The sequence below is a fragment of the Neurospora tetraspora genome (genome assembly GCF_033439725.1).
Source record: "Neurospora tetraspora strain CBS 560.94 chromosome Unknown B0H65scaffold_6, whole genome shotgun sequence".
Taxonomy (NCBI): domain Eukaryota; kingdom Fungi; phylum Ascomycota; class Sordariomycetes; order Sordariales; family Sordariaceae; genus Neurospora; species Neurospora tetraspora.
The window spans coordinates 2,842,886-2,863,014 of NW_026944388.1; the positions used below are offsets into that span (position 1 = coordinate 2,842,886).

The 20,129-nt window shown below is 53.3% G+C and overlaps 10 protein-coding genes across 10 annotated transcripts; 6 read left to right on the forward strand and 4 right to left on the reverse strand.

The window, feature by feature from the left end:
* Positions 1-273: 273 nt before the first annotated feature.
* On the reverse strand, positions 274-3,094 carry B0H65DRAFT_269536 (uncharacterized protein). Its single transcript, XM_062822734.1, has 2 exons — positions 2,609-3,094; positions 274-2,034 (listed from the first exon to the last, which is right to left on the reverse strand). The coding sequence occupies exons 1-2, from the start codon at positions 2,873-2,875 to the stop codon at positions 535-537; spliced, it is 1,767 nt and encodes a 588-aa protein (XP_062679691.1). The 5' UTR covers positions 2,876-3,094; the 3' UTR covers positions 274-534.
* A 424-nt stretch (positions 3,095-3,518) lies between these two features.
* On the reverse strand, positions 3,519-4,361 carry B0H65DRAFT_269557 (uncharacterized protein). The gene has a single exon (XM_062822735.1). It carries the CDS (start codon positions 4,204-4,206, stop codon positions 3,613-3,615), a length of 594 nt encoding a protein of 197 aa, XP_062679692.1. The 5' UTR covers positions 4,207-4,361; the 3' UTR covers positions 3,519-3,612.
* Positions 4,362-4,773: 412 nt separating this feature from the next.
* Positions 4,774-6,605, forward strand: B0H65DRAFT_473352 (inositol-pentakisphosphate 2-kinase). Its single transcript, XM_062827200.1, has 3 exons — positions 4,774-5,435; positions 5,499-5,762; positions 5,825-6,605. The coding sequence occupies exons 1-3, from the start codon at positions 5,270-5,272 to the stop codon at positions 6,550-6,552; spliced, it is 1,158 nt and encodes a 385-aa protein (XP_062679693.1). The 5' UTR covers positions 4,774-5,269; the 3' UTR covers positions 6,553-6,605.
* Positions 6,606-8,180, reverse strand: B0H65DRAFT_529594 (protein AF-9). The gene is made up of 2 exons (XM_062828910.1): positions 7,610-8,180; positions 6,606-7,531 (listed from the first exon to the last, which is right to left on the reverse strand). Exons 1-2 carry the CDS (start codon positions 7,842-7,844, stop codon positions 6,834-6,836), a joined length of 933 nt encoding a protein of 310 aa, XP_062679694.1. The 5' UTR covers positions 7,845-8,180; the 3' UTR covers positions 6,606-6,833.
* A 142-nt stretch (positions 8,181-8,322) lies between these two features.
* Positions 8,323-9,544, forward strand: B0H65DRAFT_473359 (uncharacterized protein). The gene is made up of 2 exons (XM_062827201.1): positions 8,323-8,607; positions 8,690-9,544. The coding sequence occupies exons 1-2, from the start codon at positions 8,501-8,503 to the stop codon at positions 9,447-9,449; spliced, it is 867 nt and encodes a 288-aa protein (XP_062679695.1). The 5' UTR covers positions 8,323-8,500; the 3' UTR covers positions 9,450-9,544.
* Positions 9,545-10,810, reverse strand: B0H65DRAFT_473360 (SYF2 splicing factor-domain-containing protein). The gene has a single exon (XM_062827202.1). It carries the CDS (start codon positions 10,795-10,797, stop codon positions 9,589-9,591), a length of 1,209 nt encoding a protein of 402 aa, XP_062679696.1. The 5' UTR covers positions 10,798-10,810; the 3' UTR covers positions 9,545-9,588.
* A 76-nt stretch (positions 10,811-10,886) lies between these two features.
* B0H65DRAFT_473361 (uncharacterized protein) lies at positions 10,887-13,641 on the forward strand. Its single transcript, XM_062827203.1, has one exon. It carries the CDS (start codon positions 11,367-11,369, stop codon positions 13,401-13,403), a length of 2,037 nt encoding a protein of 678 aa, XP_062679697.1. The 5' UTR covers positions 10,887-11,366; the 3' UTR covers positions 13,404-13,641.
* A 560-nt stretch (positions 13,642-14,201) lies between these two features.
* On the forward strand, positions 14,202-17,090 carry B0H65DRAFT_529606 (uncharacterized protein; the record flags this gene model as incomplete). Its single annotated transcript, XM_062828911.1, has 3 exons — positions 14,202-14,963; positions 15,017-15,752; positions 15,827-17,090. Exons 1-3 carry the CDS (start codon positions 14,678-14,680, stop codon positions 17,088-17,090), a joined length of 2,286 nt encoding a protein of 761 aa, XP_062679698.1. The 5' UTR covers positions 14,202-14,677.
* A 711-nt stretch (positions 17,091-17,801) lies between these two features.
* B0H65DRAFT_473368 (uncharacterized protein) lies at positions 17,802-19,197 on the forward strand. Its single transcript, XM_062827204.1, has 2 exons — positions 17,802-18,623; positions 18,683-19,197. The coding sequence occupies exons 1-2, from the start codon at positions 17,968-17,970 to the stop codon at positions 18,993-18,995; spliced, it is 969 nt and encodes a 322-aa protein (XP_062679699.1). The 5' UTR covers positions 17,802-17,967; the 3' UTR covers positions 18,996-19,197.
* A 266-nt stretch (positions 19,198-19,463) lies between these two features.
* B0H65DRAFT_430903 (uncharacterized protein) lies at positions 19,464-19,874 on the forward strand (the record flags this gene model as incomplete). The annotated part of the gene is made up of 2 exons (XM_062824910.1): positions 19,464-19,494; positions 19,708-19,874. 2 exons carry the CDS (start codon positions 19,464-19,466, stop codon positions 19,872-19,874), a joined length of 198 nt encoding a protein of 65 aa, XP_062679700.1.
* Between the last annotated feature and the right edge of the window lie 255 nt (positions 19,875-20,129).

Below are 20,129 nucleotides of genomic sequence, written 5' to 3' on the forward strand. Positions count from 1 at the left end.
CATCCATCTTCATCGGCCCTTCCCTTCTTCATCTGTTTATCCGTCCGTTTGCCTGGTTGTGGCGGCTCATGGTGTATCTCAAAAAGAACCAAAAACTTTTTCTTCCCTCTTCCCTTCTCTTCCTACAGTCATCATCTCTTTCTTCTTCCCCTCTCTAGAAGTACACTAGGTACTGCTCTCTCCAGAAAACAGAAAAGAGAAAACCTAACCAAACCCCCTTTTCTATGTGTGTTGTTCGTTCTTTTTGTAGGCCCACCACCAACCCGCAAACCAATGATATCAATCCGTGAAAAAGAGAGCCAAATGTGCCACCGTCAGAAAAGCGGTGAGAATCAAAGAGTAATCGATCACGGGGTTCCAGTTCGTGACCCCACCCCTCCGAAACGCCGTTGGAAATCATACAAAAGAAAGAGTAAAACCCGCTTGCTTGATAAAAAACAAGAAAGGAGGAGCGGAAAACATTGTACAGCAAAATGTGATCGACACACAGAAGAGCGTAAGCAACGCCCGCAACATGACAGTCCCCAGGCTCATCTATCTCGGTTCATAAGCCGGTGGGGGAATATCATGCTGGTGGCTATCCTCCCAGAAACCAGGATTGCGGTTCTTCTCGTCGTACACACGGCGAGCAATCTCACCCGCAATCTTGGTAATCCAAGCTTGCTCAAGAATCACCGAGGACATATCTGGTTGTGGACCAGCACGTCCCCACTGCTGTTGCTGCTGTTGCTGGAACTGCTGCTGCTGGGCCTTGCCGTCTGCATAGATTGGCGCAGTGGCCTCGGCCTTTTCGGACGCTCTGCTGGAATACGACGGCGGCCTCTCCTGCGCTGACGTTTGTGGAGCTGGGCTGCTGGGGAACATGGAAGGCTGGCGAGTATACACATGTTCCTGGGGAGAGGTAACCCGCGAGGGCTGGGCAGTCACGGGCACACTTGGGACAGCAGCACGAGAACCAGACGATTCGGAAGCCCTGGGAGATGTGGTGGCGTCTGTGGGAGGCCTGAACCTCACCTTGCTCTGGGATGCAGCCAGATCATCTTCTGGTGCCTCCCGTATTGTTGTGGGAATGACAGGTTCAGACATGGGTGCACGGGTCGAAGCTGCCTCGGACCCGCTATCGCCAGCTTGACTGCTGGTGCTACCAACCTCGCTGACAGGCTCGCTCGCCGCCGTCTTGCTACGCAGGTTGACGACCCGCGTCTTCTTCTTGCGGCCCGCCTTAGAATGCCTGCCAGAGCCCAGAGACAAGCCCGTAGTGGCGGACCCCATACTCACCAAGGTCGGCCTGGAAGGAGCGTGACCACTAGCCTGACTGCTGTTGTCTGAGAAAGTGTAAGTATGAGCACTTCCCTGGAACGAAGACGTCCGGTGGAGGTTAGGCGTAGATGCCGAAGGAGTAGCTGTGGCATCAGCCTTGTCAGACTGCCCAGCCCAAGCTCTGAACACTACCTCGAGAATGTTCGGTGCTATTAGAGATGAGGTACGGTGAGCATTGGCAAGGGCATCCATCTTTTCGAGGTTCTTTTGTGAGAACAACGATTGTGTCTCGGGACCACCGTCAAGAGATAGTGACGAAATCTCGACAGGATCCAGACGATGGCCATGCGCATCCACAGCGTCCAGTGGTGGTGTTGCCAGCGGGTTTATCGCCGCATCACTTTCCTCCTTGGCTTCCTCGTCCTCCTTTGGAACCTGATCCGGGCACCACAGTTGAAGCGAGAGACGATGGATGATTGCTGGAAGTTCGTCCATGATCAGGTCTCGCAACTTCATCTCGATGGTTTTTTGGAGGTAGTCCCTAACGAACTGAATGGAGTCGAAGGTCGAAGAGACCTTGAGAGATTCGAGAGGGTCATTTCGGAAGACTATTGTGAGACCCTTTTGCTTGGAGAAGACAAGGATGATGAAGGCCGACAGCTTGATTTCGGACAGGGTGATCTGAAGCGGTATTGTAAGCGATGACGATGCCGTCAGGGGTTCTGGTGACGTGAAGCTGGGCTTGGCGGATATGTACGTGTTTAGCGGGTTCGCCTATCAGTTGGTTCATTAGCATCACTCTTGTTAACCCTGGACAGTTTTGGTGTAGCGCGAAGACGTGCAGCACCTGAACCGCTCGACGAGAAACCCCTGCTAGGCGATTTTGGGAAATTTGAGGCAAGGCGCCAAGGATACCAGCAAAATTTCCAGCTTTCGGGATTTCTCGCGAGCGACCAAGCCAGCTGAAACACGGACGAGAAGTCGTCTTCTGAAAGTCATGTTGCGTTGTGTTTGTGATCTACACATGAAGTGTATCACCAGTCTTGAGCTTGCCAGAGCTCTGAGCACTTGCCGCTCCCTTGATCCGAGCAATCGTCATGATCCCCGTCATCATCAAGAGCCCCATGTCCCATGTCCGGAGCACTAGCCACAGTGGAGCCATGTCGTCGGGGATCGGGTGTTGGCAAAAGTTCGTAGCGCTCGTCCAATGGTTCCTCGGATATCCATGTGCCGCACTGCGCACTGCGCAGTAGCTGTCTCGACGAATGGTGGGGAGAGAAAAAGTAAAAGCAAAGGTCCGAATATGGTGCGAGGGAGCATATGACAAGAAATGCTGGAAAAGCCGTACCTGCACTCGTGTTGCCAAAGTCAAGAAGGCGTCGCCTGAATAGCACATTTTGAAAATGCCGCGGAACCTGTCCTCGGCCAAATCTCCTATTTCCAGAATTTCCAGGTCGGGCGGCACGGAGCCAAGGTTGAATTCGGTCACGAAGATGTCATCGACGATGATGGGAGGCTTGGGCGACTTGTTCAGGGCTGTCGTGAGGAGGTCGCGTGCCCGTTCGTAGAAGCCGGCGTCGGCCGTCAGCGGCGACCAGTTGAAGTTGAAGGCCATGTTAAGTTGGCTTTGTCTTTAACCAGACATGGCAATCGGAGGACGGGTGTTGAATATGGTCGGTTCCGTCGGTGCGGAGGGGATGGACGGGTCGTCGAAGATTGCTGGCCAAATTGCCAGCAATGACGGAACTCGGAATGCGACCCGGAATGCACGATGCGTTCGATGATGCGCTCGGACTCGGTCGCGCTGTAGTGGTAACAGTCGGGTATTCGACTCCGATCGGAGGTTTGTTGTGGAAAAAAAGACTTGGGAGTCAGAGGTTGTGCGGTTTGGTGTGGAATTGGTAGAGTTGGTAGCGGGTGTTGTAGGTATGTTCAGGTGCTGAGGTCGGCTGGAGTTGGAGATTACCGAGATTACAATGGAGTCAGGATGTGGACGGGATGACCATGACGCTATTTTGTGGGCGGGCCTTTTCTGAAATTTTTCGCTCCTTCGTTCACTGCAGAGACTGCTCTCGTGCAGTCAGAAGCAGGCAAGTGTGACTGTCGTGTGTGAGGGTGCAGGTGGTAGAGGTACGTGGGACGCTGTGTGGCTTGGGGGTAGCAGTGCGGGTGGCACCGGACCCGCTTCTGACGCTGTCACTGATGTTCACTTGGCAGTCCTTCAGTGGGCTGATATTGGCTGGAGCGGGCGATACAACTGGGCGCTTGATATGCTCAACTTTCTGCTCATCAATCGAACTGAGGAATAGCATTGTTTATTCATTGTTTACACTGCATAAGACATGGAAGCGGTCAGGAAGAATGAAGGCTCAGGAAAGGTACTATAATGCGAGACACTAAGTCCAAGGTACGCATTGAAACACGCCCAATTTGTGATCGAGTGACGCCTGCGAGACCAACCAGCCCCACAGCCGTCATACTGGCAAGGACGCTGTCAACATGCCGGTCCTGCGCCACTGAGGTGGGCTTCCATACGTCAAAGACAAAACTGAAGTTGTGGTGGCATGTCGTCTCTTCAGGGACGGTAGCTGCAACCGCATGATAGCAGTGTTTCGATCTGCTCAATCGGGGCAGGCCGTTCAGCCGTTGGCGAAACAAAAGAAAGTGGAAAGGGCGGGAGAAGATGCGGATGCTGTGCGGATGCTCTGCGGAAGGTACTCGATGCCATGGGAAGGATGCAGTGGCAGCAGTGGTGCGCTCTTGCCCTGCTGTTGTGAAGCAGCCAGCTGGACACATGGAACACGCAAGGGCACTTTTACCCCCGAGCGGCCTCGCCAATGACGACGCGGAGCCTCCCACCAAGACATCCAAGACAGCCCAGGAGAATGAGGGGAAATGATCCAACGCAGAATTCAAAGTCAACCTAGGCATATCGCATTGACGCATTGTCCCATCGATCCACAGTCGTCCTATCCTCAATGACCGATCCCATCCTCAAGAAACAATGTCTCGGCCGTCATTGGAACGGACTGAGCGGTTAGGGCCCTTCAAGTGGACCCTGATAGCCTCGGGAATGCGGAGGGGCAAGGTAAGCCTCACCAGGCAGGGAGGGCCCGGAGACCCCTTCGACTTGGACCCTGTGGAGAGGAAGGCACACGGCCCCGTCGATATCCGTGAGGGGTTACTCATCGTGTGCTTTGTGAGAGAGCCGAACAGCCACATTTCTTTGGCCCTGGGCACTGATGAATCTTGTCCGTTATCCGTCGTTATCGGATCCGTCGGCAGAACCGTCACATTTCGGGAAGCCTCGGTTTCTGGGGTACTGTATTGTTTCGAGATGGAGACCGGGCTCTCCGGGGCACCGGGCGGGGGTCATGAAGATGAACCGATGTTCCGGTGTCGGTGGGACGCCGTATCTTCCGGGGTACGGGGTACGTACTGTGTAAAGGTTCCCCAAACACCTACCCTGTGCTTGTACGCCGTTGCACTGTGCACACATCACAGCGGCTTTGTATTGAGCTGAATGTCCAATTCTCAGTTCAACTGTGGTTGAAGTAGATGCATGGAATATCTCTTCTTTCATATCCGTCTCTTGAATCAAAAAGCATCTGGAACCATGGGCCCAAAGAAACTGCAGTGGCCAGGGACTACGTACACAATCAAGCCAGAATCAATAATATTTGACGTATAACATCATGATATCAGACGAACTCCCTCCTTATTGCCCTATGATCTTCGGCGGCAAGAACAACTCAGTCAAGTTTCACTCTAGATCTCAGGGCCCTCAGGGTCGCCCTTTCGTAGAGGTAGTGTAGAGCTCATCATTGCCAAGGCATCACTTCATTTGCTGCGCCCGTTTTGGTTTACATGTTGAAACAATTCCTACCTCAGCTGAAACCTCTCCTCCTTTCAACGTCATATTGTCAATCAGCAACTCCAACGGAAAACAACAAGCCAACCACGATCATTCCCTTGTTCAAGTTGCAAACAAAGTACAGTAAGCATAATCATGTCACCAAAACCAGTAGCAGACCTAGCCCACTTGAAAGGCACCAACTGCCAGTTCAAGTTCATCGGCGAAGGCGCCGCCAACATAGTCTTTGAGGTTATCTTTCCCGAAGACATCACCACCACTCAAGATGATGGCGATAGCAAGATCTTGAGCATCTTACAAGGTCACTATCTCTCAACCCCTGTTTTACCATATGTCGAAACACCAATACTAACATCATCTACAGGAAAACTCCTACGAGTACCAAAGGCAAACACCAAAGCCTTCACCCACCCCGAAATCCTTCAGTACTGGGAGTCATCCATCAGCCCACTCTTCGATAACCCTCAGGAAGATCTAGTGCAGCAGTACCTTATTCGTCTAGACAACTCCATCGTCTCGCAGCTCAATGATGTTCTAGCAGAGGAAGACTTGCAGCGCAGGTATGATTTCCAGGGAACCAAGGTAGCCGAGGCGGAGTATGGCATGTTGGTTGAGGATATGAGGAAGAGTTTGTCCCCCTTTCCCTTCCCTTCCCTTTTCCTCAATCCCTTACTAACACAAAAACCCCAGAATCACCAACAGACCTCCTCCTAGAATTCAAACCCAAATGGCTTACCCCCTCCCCCTCCGCCCCCTCCAGCGCCACGCGCTGCCGTAACTGCGCCCGCGAAGCCTACCGCCTACACAAATCGCTTCGCTCCTCTTCTTCCCTCACCGAAGACTCATCCGCTCTCACCAGTAACCCACCATTCTGCCCCCTTGAGTATCTATCCGCTCAGTCCTCGCCCTCTTCTCTAGCTCGCGTTATTGCGTCTATGAACCTCTCCGCCACCTCCGCTTCTTTGGACACCGAGCCAGCGACGAGGGAGAACCCCATTGGTGTGCAACCGGCTGTTTCTCTTGACGGCGATGAAAGACAAGGAATGGACCAAGTAAACGAGCGCTACCGCGTCGCTTTGGTTCACTGGCTGCAAACCAATTCCTTGCTGCCCAAGCTGCGGGACGCGCAAGGGAGCTTAGACCCGGCGCCGGAGGGGACGACGGATAAGGAGAAGCTGGCGTTGGCGATGACGTTGAGGGATTGTACTTGTTTTGTGAGGATATCAGAAGACTCAAAAAGGGAGGTGACGGTGGAAGCCAAGCTGGCGGATTTGGATAAGAAAAATTGGGAGGCGAAGCTGGGGTATTGGAAGGGGATGGACGATGTGTTGAAGGAGGGCGGGTATTATGAGGAGGTGGAGGTGCCGAGGGTTGGGACGAGGTGTTTGAGGGAGGTTGAGGGGGAGGAGTCGAGCTGAGAGGAGATGTCCACGAGGTTGACGTGGGGGTTTAGAGCGAGATGGACTGTCAAATGTGACTGTAATGGTTTGGTGCTGGTTTGTAACACATTCTAAATGATGAACGATAAGACGCCGTATTCCCATACCCAACATTCTAGCAATGCATTTGTGACTCCCGGCCTCTTTGGCACCCATGTACGCCATAACTCCTTTTATTCCAACTCAACCCAATCCGAGTCATATGATAACAAACGCAGCCTCCGATTCGCCCTCCGCGCTGCACGCTCCTCGGCTTCCTTCTAGGCAGCCTGAGCGTTCTCCGCCCTCAGTGCCTCCAGCCGCTTCTGTTTCTTCTCCAAATCCTCCATCATCTGCTTCTTCATCTCATCCACCTTCAGCTTCGCCTCCTTGAGCTTCTGAATCTCCAACTGCTCCGTCTCCCGACTGAACGGTTGCCCCGGCCTATTGACAAGCGGAATCATCGCGCTCCGCTCCAACACGCCTCCCTCGGACCTCTGTATCACAAACGGCTCCTCCTTCGGCTCGTTGTTATTCTTCCCGTCCTTGTTCGTGCTCACACTCGCCCGCGAGTGACTCCTCTCATGACCCTTCTTGTTTCCGCCCTTGCTACTGCTGGCCCCGGGCGTGTTTGCGCTGGTCGGCGTCGCGGCGCCACTACCGCCGCCGCCGCCGCCGCCGTCTTTTAGCGTCGAGGCCGAGGGCGGGAGGGCGCCCGAGGTGAGGATTTCGTAGAAGGGCTCGTACGGCTCGTTGAAGATCTGTTCCTCGTATACCCACGAGATGACCTCGCCGCCGTTGAGGCGCATGGCTTCCTTCTCTTCTTCGGTGCGGCCAAACGGGTGCAGGCGCAGGTGGTGGTAGAGCGTTTGCGGCTTCTCGGAGGATTCGGGGACGTAGTACAGCTTCATGGTGATTTCAAATTCACCCCAGCCGGTCTCGTGTATTTGGAAGGGCTGGCCTTTGATGCCTTCTACCACTGGACGGGAGGAAGATGTTGGTTAGCTTAGGTCGATGAGAGATGGTGGCGGAAAGAGGATCGGGGGTAAAGGCGTACTTCGAACATGGTTTGGAATGGACTCGTGAAGCTTGAACTGAACGCGCCTAAGCCAGTACGTAATGTCCACATCGTCGATGCCCTTGATGAAGACGGTCCAGGAGTGCGTGTGATCATCTGGAACGCCGGGCGGTTTGGGGTTTGTCTTTTCGTCGAAGGGTTTAGCTGTTGTTCCGTAGACGAAGGGTCGGAGTATTTGAACGCCCTTGACGCGCTTGCCTGTCGGTGGTGCCATCGTGTTTGGCTGGGATGGTTGTGGATGGTTTAAAGCTGTCTAGGGTGTAGAGATTCGCGCTGCTTCGCGCTGGTCTTACAGAGACGCGGTGGGAGAATTGGTGAAGCTTCAGCAATAGCGATATAGCTGAGCAATCGTAAGTCGTGATATGAGAGTAGAGTTTAACAAGACAGCTTTTTGTGGGAGCGTATATCAGAGTAAAGAAAACGGCGCAAAGATGAACAAAATGACGGGACGATTACGGGATTACACAAAAGCGACACCGTCAAGGTACCTGCATGAAAGAATGGAGAAAAAAGTCGGGCGTGTTCCAGCCTTGAATGCGGGGCAGAGAAGCTGTTAAGGTTCCCTTTCCCTCTGGGGTTTAGCGGGCCCTTGGCCCCTGTGAATTTATCGAAAAGTATCAATGCAACCCTTGTAAATATTCGTTCGATAAGGATTTTTCGAGTCTGGATAACGGATCGGGGCTCCCCATGATGCAATCGCCTGGGGTTTCCATTGTTTACTTTACGGATAGAGAACCGGGGAAGAAAGCTTGAGCTTATAGCTGAGAAGGATCCCGAGATAAATCTCCCAATTCTGACCAGCTAGCTTTTTTGAAACTTTTCTTGAGATATAATCTTTCTCCTGAGTGCTACCGTCAAGCAAGCATCACCATGTCGTCCGCTGCAAAGAAGCTCATCGTGGCCGGAGGCAACGGTTTCCTCGGCTCCAGGATCTGCCAGGCCGCTGTCCACAGAGGATGGGATGTGACATCAATTAGGTACCAAACTCAAACATTACCCTCCGTGACCGATCATTACACCTATGCAAGCGGTTGAGTTAACCACTTCTCCCCCGTCCAGTCGCTCCGGCCAGCCTAACTGGTCTTCCGTATCCGCCTCCCCCTCCGCTCCCTCCTGGTCGACCGCCGTTTCCTGGGAGCGCGCCGACATCTTCCGCCCCGCCGAATGGATCGCCATCCTCAACGGTGCGGACTACGTCGTTCACTCTATGGGTATCCTCCTCGAAGCCGACTACAAGGGCGTCATCTCCGGTCGGGAGTCTCCTCTCGCGGGGCTCCAGAAGGCCTTCTCGCCCCGTCACACCCCGAACCCGCTCGAGCGTCGCCCCGGTGACGAGATCCGTCCCCCGACCAATGCGAACCAGTTGACCTACGAGATGATGAACCGCGACAGCGCGATCTTGCTCGCCAAGGAGGCTGCCAACAAGGGCGTCAAGGGTTTCGGATTCGTTTCGGCTGCGGGAGGAGCTCCCGTCCTGCCGAGCAGGTATATCTCGACCAAGAGGGAGGCGGAGGACGTAATTGCGCGCGAGTTCCCCGAGATGAAAAGTGTGTTCTTCAGGCCGGGATTCATGTTCGATAGCTCGCGGCCGGTGACGGTGCCGCTGGCGGCGATGACGATGGCGGGAAGTATCTTCAACGGGGCCACGGGAGGAGTGCTGTCCAGCTTCTTAGGGAGTGCGGGGACGAAGCCTCTCAAAGCAGATCTGGTTGCGGAGGCGGTGGTGGAAGGATTGGACGATACAGCGGTTAAGGGGGCGGTCGAGGTCCCCGAGATGGAGACATTGGCGAACAAGGGTTGGAGGAGAACTATGCTTTAAGAGCAAAGGATCGCTTCAAAGGGACTGTATTATACCAGGATGATGAACTTTCGCAATGTATTAAACGATGATGCTTAACATAATAAAACCAACAATCAATCCATCAACGCCGTGTCCTCTACGCATGAAGCCAGCTCGACTAAACCATGGTTCCTCTCTCGAAGCTGTCCCTGATCTCTGCCGTGTACTTGTTATAGAACCTCGACAGCTTCTGGTTGAACTGCTTGTTCTTCTCGTTGATGTACGTGACGTCCGCATCGTCGCCATTGTTTGCCATGCGCTCCCTCCTCTTTTTAAGACTGGCCTCCTCGGCCTTACGCATATCGGCCACCAATCGATCAACGGCCGCCTTGTCGGGCTTGTGCTGCGCGAACTGCGTCGAGTCTGCCGTGCTAAAGAAGGTGCCATCCTTGTCAATCGCAATCATTTCGCCATCCTCTGTCTCGACAATCTCCAATGTGCCAGCCGCCGCGGCCTTTTCGATCGCCGCCAGCTTCTCGCGCGTGTACTTCTCCAAATCGGGCCCTCCCATGTTACGAAGTTGCCGCTTGTAGGACTTTTCGGCTTGCTGGTTGTAGTCGCGGAAGGCAGTGTCATCGCGGTGTGCCTCTCTCTTTTTCATGCGCTTGTCCCACCGCTCGGATTCTTCGACTGTCCAGTCCCATGCTCGCTTGCGCTCAAAGTCACCTCCGGCATCTTCAATGTCGGCTTTCAGCAGCTTGTGGGAGGCGATCGCGTGGCGACGGCCGAGGGCAGTGAGTTGACTAGGGTCGCTCTGGAGGCGTTGGGATTCCTTGGTGGCTTCTTTGAGATTTTGCTGCGAGGATGACTTGGCGCGGGCTTGGAGGGCGCGGAAACGCTCAGCACGCTCGCGAGCTTTGGCGGCCGCAGAGTCTGCAGCAGAGGTGGATGCGGATGGGGTTGACGAGGACTGAGCTGTTGTCGTGGTTTCTGTTGGTGGTGATGAAGATGACGTTGTTGCGGGCGCTGCTTCTGTGGCCGATGGCTCCTCCTTGGAATCGGTCACAGTTTGTTCTGTCGTGGGTTCGGCGACATCGTTCTCTTGTTGGGTGATCTCCGCCTTCTCCTCAGGCTCGGTCTTTCTCTTCTTCGCAGGAGGCATTTTGCAGTATTGTGGTGATGATGTCGAGATGTGTTGCGTGGTTGTGGTGCGAAATCTGGTTTGTGTCAACGAACAGGAAATGGAAAGAAAACAAGCTGCGGTGTTGTGCCTGGAAGGTGGTCTTGGACGCGCTGGCGCCAGTGCTCGCCAGGATGGAAAGTGGAACGCTGAACAAGCCTTTCTACAGCGATTGTATGCGATAGAGTGATGCGATAAGTGGGTCATGACAGCCTGTTTTTCAGGTTTAGCGCTAATCATTACAGGGTCTTTTAGCGGCTCTTTAGCGCTCCTTCCCCGGATTTTGCAGGCAACGCCAAGAGGGGACTTGAACGTCTCGGCCCGCCTCGTTCTTTCTCCATGCCGTCTTCGACCAGACCTGAACTTTCCACCACGAAGTACCTTTGTACCTGTTACACAGAACACGGCATCGCAACCAATTTGGAAGGAGTATTGGGCAGACCGGTCGAGGCGATGAGGAGAAAATGGAAGGCACCGCGGGAGGGTGAAACCGGTCAAGACCTAGGGAAGGAGGGGTTCACTCGAGTGATTGATGGTTGATTGCTCTCCTTCTCGTCGTTGCCCTCTTGCCCTGTGCTGCCAGCTTCACACCTTGAATCTCATTTAATACTCACCTTGTGTTTCTTCACAGTTCGAGTTGCCCGTGGTGATACAAAGTCCAGCCTCGTTTTCTCCCAATCACAGCAGTTCCCAGCCGCCAGTAACGCCTACAGTCGTCGCGTATCTTGTCAGGCAATGTTGGATCACCAAGTCTCACGCGCAAGTGGACCGTAGGCATGATACCGCATCTGAGGTGTTGCTGGCCTGCGTCATCTCGGCTTCAGCTACTCACAATATCCTCACCAAGATGGCACCCTCGGGCATTTCAGCGAGTCCAGACGGCCGCCTACTCCATAATGCCCAAAGGGAAGAAGAAAGAGAAAGCCACCGAGAGTATGGTTGATGTCGGTGACTCCTTTTTCACCCCAAATTCTCAGAAATCCGGGGACATCCGGGTGGTCGAAGCTGCGCCGGATGAGCCTCAAGTGGAAAGCCTAAGAGTCCGCAGAAAGGAGATGAGGGAGCTTAGGAACCGGTACTTTTGGAAGCACTGGGTGAAAAGGCACCCAAACTACGTCTGGAATAGGGCTCGTCGCAGAGATCAACAAAGGTCCACAAACAACAAAGATGGACTTCATACGAAGACCGATGATGAGAATGTCGTCAAGTATCCCGAGACCGAAGCTGAAAGGAGGCAGGCGAGAATCAACCTCTGGAATACATGGGTTATGAACCACCCGACTTTCAAGCACAGCAGATTCGGCCAGTTGAGAAGCATGGGGAGAGTCAGAGGCTATGGTCAGGCAAGTCTCATGAGAGATCGAGCTATGAGGGTGGGTCGCTATTTCAGAAGTCTAAGAGTCGGCCAAGACAACAACAGCTTTCTACGCTTTCAAAAGATCCCAGTGAAGGACCGCTTGATGAACAGACTCGTCCGGAAGATCGACTTTGGATCCGCAAAGTTCGGCCAAGCCTACTTCAGGCGCTTGAGAGTAGGCCAAACTCACAATGACTTCCTCAAGTTCAAAAAGGTCGACTTGAGAAGGCCTCAACCAGGGCGAACCTACCTCAGAAGCCTCCGGCTTGGCAGCAACTCCAAGTTCGACAAATTCAGAAAGATATTCTTCGACGCAGATGGCAACCTCAAGGAGCGTAGGAAGAAAGAACGGAGAAGCAGCAAAGACCTGACGGAAGACCATTGGAAGATAATGACCAAGAAGACACCCGAACACCTCGCCGCCGATGAAAGGGAAGAAAAGCTGGCAAGAGGAATTCCCGACCATTGGACGATTGAGCAATGGGAGTACATCACAAAGTTTCCCAACCACAGAACTGCTGAGGAATGGAAGAGAATGAGGAACTTCTCAAGCAATCTCGGCCACAAGCGAGCTGTTGCGAAAACGGTCGAGCTTGAAACCTACCAAATCTCCGACCTGGTGTTGGAGCTGGACGCCCACGACAATCCCTTTGTTCGTCCGTTCAACGCAGATGATGCAGCCGCACAGAGAGAGCAGTGGCCGCACCTCGACCCAGATCAGGAGCAAATCGTGAGACGCACAATCTCCATTGCCGAAACTGTTGCTGAATCCAAAGCAAAATGGAAGTCACAGTTGAAGCCATTCGATAACTGCCGGATAACTGAGCGTGATGTTCTGTCGGTGGCATTTCTCGGTACCGCTTCCAATTCCTCAACACTGGAACCAGGCATCCATGAACCAAATCTCGGATTCCTCACCACGACCGACCTCCAAGAAATAGGTATACCCAACTCGTACTCAACCGACCCTCGCAGAGTCACTCACCTCCTACTTCACCGCATCGAAAAAGCCCAATACCCCATCCAGCAAGAAGTCAACTACGACCCATCCTCGCTCTCAGAAGCCCTGAACCAGGCCTCCTTCCACCAAGTCCGCCGCATCATCGCTCCCCTGCTTCACTCAGAAGAAGGCTGTTGGCTCGTCTCCCAGTGCAACGATGTCATCCTGGCCTCATGCAGCAGCAAGAACGGTCACAGTGTTGATGACGAATACTACGTCTCCACGGTCTTTGTCTTTCTCAGATCCATCGCTAACCGTCTGGCAATGGTGGATCTGAGGTTCGAGATTCCAGCGGACTTGTGGCCTACTAAATATGCCGATTTGTTCTTTCTTGAGTGTCCGGAGCTGGTAGAAGCAGAAGCAGATGAGGAGGACGGTAGAAGTGCTGAACAGCTTGAGGAAAAAGAAGATGTAGTAGAAGAAGGAGGAGAAGCCTCAGAGAAGAACGCGGATTAGGTGTCCGTTCATGATGATGAGCTTCCCTTGCGGTCGGGAGAAGGGTCGTCGAGCTAGGTTTGAGGAGAGACTGGGTCGGCTTTGTGTTTTTGTCTACGACAGGCTGGATTAGGTGTTTGTGTTGTCAGCGTCAGTATTGTCAGTATTGTCAGCATTGTGTCAAAGTAGCCTTTCTGCAGTAACGTCAGCCAAAGTGTACTGCCTTAGTTCAAACTTATTCATTTTACTACGTAGTGCCAAAGAAGTCGTATATAATATTACAGTCGCACAATCCTCGCTAACCACCACCTGGTATTGGCTCCCACGTTAAACCATCTCGAAATCTTCAGCTTTGATTCACCCACCACTCCGCCTTTCCTCAGCCCTGTAGATTAAAAGAAAATGATCAAGGCCCAGGGCAAGGGGGGTTGCAAGCCGTCGGGTTTTCCAGTATGTACATGAAAGCTGAGACTTTACTCTGGGAGAGCAGCATATCATTGGATCAAGTCCGCGCGGAATGGGGGAACACGACATAAATCCATCGGGGCAGGAAAAAGCCAAGCATTTGCTTCTTCCCACCTTACTGTCTATCATAGAGTATAAAATGGCAGGATGGTGGCATACTGCCTAGCTTAGTTCGAGGCGTACGACCTCGTGTACAAAACAGACATGTGTTTAATCCGGGTTATCGCGCATTTGCCGATCGAGCATCATCAGCCCAATACTGGAAGGAATACGGGTCTGGAATACCCCTGCGCCTCTTCTCGTCTTACACACCATTATACAGTCTCAGTGTCTCTTAAGAACCAATCATGGTTACAGACAACCGCTTGGTCGGTATCGGACGCAGTTTTTGTACGACTGATGTTGCGGAACTTGGGCTGAACCTTTCAATTAACGTCTTGCTTTTCGACTGGCTGCTTTCTTGTTCTCGAGACCACCGGAGCGCCTCCCCGTGGCTATGAGGAGACCAGGTTTTCGGGCAGGTTATGTTGGGGTTTTGGGAGATGATCACCGTTAGATTTGTCTCCTCCGACGCTCGCTGGCGCAGAAACTTGGCACCGCAATGTTTTTTCGATGTTAGTTGTGCGATAGAAACGTCCATAGTAGTCATTCGTTCGGTGTCTTGTCTTCACTCAGCTTTTTACCATCTTCTCCGTCTGACATCTCCAGTTCTGACCTTTGACGAGTGCTGTCCGATTACTCTTCAGCTCTAGGTCGCTGGAGCGCCCACCGCCGCCGCCCTGGTTGAGAAAAGGCATGAAATGGGCTGATCCCGTCGCTCACTTGTCAACATGACTCCTACCCAGTTCCTAGGGGCGCCGTCGTCGCGTCCTGGGGGGTTATCGAAGAGACGACGACCCTCACGATCGCCACTCGTTACCATTACTCTCTCAAGGACACTCCTTTTGACGTCAATACTACTCACCCTCATCCACGGCTCCCACGCCCAGCTCGACCCCATCAAGAACTTCTGCCGAATCTTCAGCCACCAAACCGCCGTGATCGACAACAAGCTCTACATAGACGGGGGCTTCATCAACTACAACCCCATCTCCCAGTATCCAGCTAACTACACAAGTGAGTGATCTTGGCACCCTTTCGCAATACCCTCGCTGACATCTGTCTCACAGACACCGCCCTCCTCTACCTCGACCTCACAACCATCACCGAATCCGGCATGCCCCCACTCTTGTCCACCTCCCCACCAAAAAACTCCTCCGTCCCCTCCGTCCACGGCGCCGCCCTCTGGGCTGACCAGCTCAACAAACGACTTTACCTCTTCGGCGGCGAACCTCCTCCTTCGCTTCCCGCTTCAAACTACTACTTGCCCTCGTTATGGTCTTTTGATGCCGTCTCGGAAGGATGGGAATTGGCTGCCCCCAAAAACAACCCGAATCAGGTGAAGATAGACGGAGTGTCGTATGGAGCTGGGGTCAGTGTGGAAGAGAGGGGAGAAGGGTATTATTTTGGTGGGTGGATTTCTGATGGTAGTACGGGGAATTCGACGGGAGTGGCATCGGGGGCGTTGGTGAAGTTTGACTTTGATGAGGGGCAGTGGTCGGTAAACGAGGGGCCTGATCAAGATGGGAATGTAAAGATAGGAAGGGCGGAAGGAGCGACGGTGTTCATCCCCATTGGGGATGGCGGGATGTTGGTTTACTTTGGGGGAGTGATGCAGAGCCAGAGCGAGGATGATAAAAAGAGCGGGAATGTGACAACGGAAGGCCAGCCGATGGAGATGATTTATCTGTATGATGTGCTGAGTAGTAAGTGGTATGTGCAGAATGCAACGGGGGAGGTGCCGGGGAAGAGGAGACGGTTCTGCGCCGGCGCGACGTGGGCGGGTGATAGGAGCAGTTACAACATGTGAGTGTGCTCTCTGATAACCCCTCTTGGACCCCCTTTTTGGGGATGTGGTGTCACTGACAAGATGCCAACAGATATATATATGGCGGCGCCTCCACTCCCCCGGATAACCACCCTGGTTACGACGACGTATATATCCTTACCATTCCCTCCTTCCAATGGCTGAAGCTCTATCCCAAGCCCTCCGGCAACTCTGACCCAAGCCAAAATAACCAGCAAGGGGGAGCTTACCCCCATCACTCCCTGACCTGCAACGTCATTTCTCAGGCCCAAATGCTGATTATAGGGGGAAGCTTCCCTCTCTCGACCGACTGCGACGTACCCTCCCAATTCGGCACACATAATCTCGACCTAGGCGAGCAGAATGCTAAGAAGGAACCGTGGCAGTTGTTCAACCCGAATATGACCACGTACGTTGTGCCGGATGTGGTGGTAAAGGCGGTGGGTGGTGGAAAGGACGGCGGAGCGACCAAGAAAGAGCCTGAGAAGGGCTGGGCACATCCGGATTTGAGTGTCCTGCTGACTAGGGAAGCGAAGTTTGCGGCAAGAACTGCGACGCGCAGTGTCCCGAGCGCGACAGGTAGTTCTGATGCAAACAGAGGAGGGCCGGGCCTTTCGAAGGGGGCAATTGCTGGAATTGCCGTTGGTGGGGCGGTGGCTTTTGTTGCGGTACTGGTCGGGGCTTGTTGGTTTATCAGGCGACATCGACAACGGAGGGTTCAAGACGAGAAGAGGAGGAGGGAGAAGCCTCTTGCCGATGGGGCCGGGTTGGGTACTATGGCTTCACACTCGGATGTGCCACCTTGGAGCCCTGGGATGACAGCTACAACCGGATATACACCCACGAGTCCGTATTCTGATGGCCCTTTCCAGAGACAGCAACATGAGGGTAGCGTGTACTCTGCCAATGTTCCTCGCCCGCCCGCAGAGTTGGAAGGGAATACGTACTGGCAGGGGCCAGACGGAGTAACGTACGAGCTGACAAGTCCGGAGTCGGCGATATCTGAACAGCAGCAAAGTCTCCAAACCAAGATCGATTCCCAAGGGCGAGTCTGGATGCAGGTCCCACCAGCTGGAAGAGGTGACCATGGTAGTCCTGTGTCAAGGCATGGGACCGTAACCGAAACCGGGTCAGGGTCCGGGACGCCCACAACAACAGCGGCTGACCCTCATGGGATGGAACCCCCAATATCACCAGCACATCCGCCGGCAGAGCCACAAGAACTCGGTGTCAATCCGAAACGCGGAAGTGCGGACGCCACGACGATCTTGACGGGTTCGGCAGGCTGGGATGCGGCAAGGGGGAGACCGAAGCATCACACCTTCTATCATCCATAAACAGGTGTTCCTGCTATAGTGTCTGTTAGTTAGTCTTTGCCGACAGAGATCCTGAAGTTTCGGGATTGTTTGGGCCTGAGGGAGTGTAGAAGGTGACCTAAGTCTGTCAGTCCAATACCTGCATGTAAACATACCAATATCTTCTTTTGCGTTTTGTGATCTGCTGTCCAGCGAGGTTGGAGTGATATGTGAACGCGCGCGAGGAGGACCAAAGGGAACACGAATCAATGATGAAGACTTCTCGAGTTTGCAGAAATTGAGTCGAAGAGCCGAGACAGTCCACAGAACGTGACTGCATCCGTTCACTTGCGCCGTGGCCACAGGAACAGAGTCACGCCTTCCTGGACCTGATAGTCCTTCCAAAACTCAACTCAAATTACCATCCCAACCATGACGTAATGGGTGACCACCTCTGTCTTTTTGGGAGGTTCAAATCGTGAAGCAGGTGGTTAGGGCGATGTCCTGATGTTTTTCCATTCGAGCTGAAGGTTAGTCTCTTTTGTCGCAACGTCTCAAAAATCTGTCAATTGTCTCGTCGACTACCTGCAATTCCGTCATGGTGTTTTGGGTGAAATGGTGAGAGATGCCCTGATCTTTCGAGTTGCAGGGCTGTAACCGCAAATGGGGGTGCTCGGGGGTGGTAATTATGGTCGTAATTACGGTAACACCTCCACTTTGTCCTCCACAGTATGAAAACCACAGGTGGTGATCGTACTATTTACAGCGGCATATTCGTCACCATGGTAACGGCAAGCTAAGCAAATTGTCCGGACAGTTGCAGCAACACGCCATTGAGCTTTCTCAAGCTATCTCCCACTTTCTCATACTTCTTATTTCTACCAGCAAACACGAAGCCATCCGCGTCACCACCACAGCCATGGAGCCCTTTCGACCGGCGCCCATCGAGCCCTATCGCGTACTGGTTCACAACTACCCATCTCACGACCCCGAGTCCAACCGCTTCGCCCAAGCCTACGAGTATGAGACCAACGGCCGCAAGAGAAATGCGCTTATCTTTGTGGGCGGTCTTGGTGATGGCCCTCATGGTATCCCATATGTCAAAATGATAGCTGATGCTATCGTTGGTGAATCTGACTACGCGGTCTACGAACCCCGACTCAGCAGCGCCTTCTCGGCCTGGGGATACGGCAGCCTCCACAACGACGTCAAGGAAATCAGTGCTTTGGTCAAGTATTTGCGCACCTCCAAGATGGACAGGATCGTGCTGATGGGCCACTCCACGGGCTGTCAGGACTGCATGTACTACGCAACACACGGCGACGAGATGGGACTCGAGAAGGTCGATGGGTTCATCTTGCAGGGGCCAGTGTCGGATCGCGAGGCGATTCTGGCGGTCTTCGAGGAGGAGTCACCCGGGAAGGGACAGGCGAGGATGGACTTGAGCGTCAAGTTTGCGCAGAAGATGATAAGCGAAGGAACGGCGCACGATTGCATGCCGAGAGAGTGGTTGCCGAAGGAGTTTTGGGCCTCGCCGGTTTCTGCTTATAGGTGGTCTTCGTTGGCGAGCTTTGGGTGAGTTTTCTTTCTCCGTTTCGTGGTTAACAGTACTGACGATGGGTATCTCATATCAGCGGTGACGATGACTACTTCTCGTCGGACCTAGCAGATGAAAAGCTGGCCGAGATTTGGGGCAAGGTTTCCAAGCCGACTCTTATTCTGCCGTCCGAGAACGACGAGCACGTTCCAGAGTGGATTGACGTTGTCGATATGCTGGACAAGTGGAAGAGCTTCTGTAAGGAGGATGTAATCTCAAGCTTATCGGGCCTCATCCCCGAGGCAGATCACCGAGTGGAATATGGCCCGGCTGGGGAGCCGGCGGACCTGGCGCAAGGCTGGCTTTGTGACCGGGTGCATGCCTTTTTGAAGCAGCTGGAGCGGCACTGACGGGAAGAAACCATCGATGCTACCACTGAGTCCCAGTAGTTTGTGACCGATAGCCGCAGGTAACATGTCAGGAATCAAACGGGACTTTGGTGATATCCTCACGTTCGGGGACTACTCGAGGAATCATGGATGACTAATCTGAATCAAGCATGGTGATGGTGGTCCCCGTAATCACCGGGGCCCTCTCCGGCGTAGCGGGACGGGATCTTTGAGTAAGGTTTGGTCGCCGAAGTGCCGCTGCGGGTCTTGGAATTCAGGTTGCTATTGCCCATGTTAAGCCCTGGGAGTTCGGCGACCCCTTCACTCCCTATACGAAAGGGCATTCCAACAGCTATAAAAAGGTCGTAAAGACGGAAAGATCATCCTAGATCTAACTATATAAAAGAAGAATATCCCATCCCGCAACTACCGCATTTTCTTTCCGGTCAACCATTCCCAAATCCAACATCCCAATCTACCTCTACCAAAATGTGTATGAGCGCGACTTGCCCTACCTGCTGTAAGTTTCCGTATTGACTGCTGAAACTCTCACATGCAGTGCACCCAAATCCTTATCTCCTCCAAGTCGTCCCCCGCATTTGCTTATCGCACCCTCTGTGACATCAACCCCGCCATCGCTTGTTCGAGCCCTCGAGACCAGTCTCATACATTCAGTCGACACTCGACGTTCGAGATTGTTTCAGTTGATCACTGTTTACTAACAAACCAACAGCCAAGCAAGCGTGGCGTGGCTGCGGCTCCCACGTCCCCTCCGTCTTCGCGGGCGTCCCCGAGGACAAGTGGTGCACCTGCGAGCCCAAGGTCGAGGTCAACGGCGTTCAGTATCCTCCTCAGGCCAAGTCGACGGGATTCTTTAGCGGTTTGATGGGTGGTAAATAAGGGGCATGATACCCAAGGCGTTGATGGAAGATAGGAACGAGGTTTAGGGCCACAAACAGCGGCAATCATCAATACAAGACTATTGATTGATATTCGGAACTTACATATGCCCGGCACCGGCGTCGTCAAGATGAGGGGCCCGAGGGGGGTCTTTGCACTTGCTTATCAATGACCTTTGCTTACTTCAATGACTTATCTCTCCATCCATCCATCTTTTCTTCTTTGCCTTATCATACTTAGCCGACAGAGCCTCAT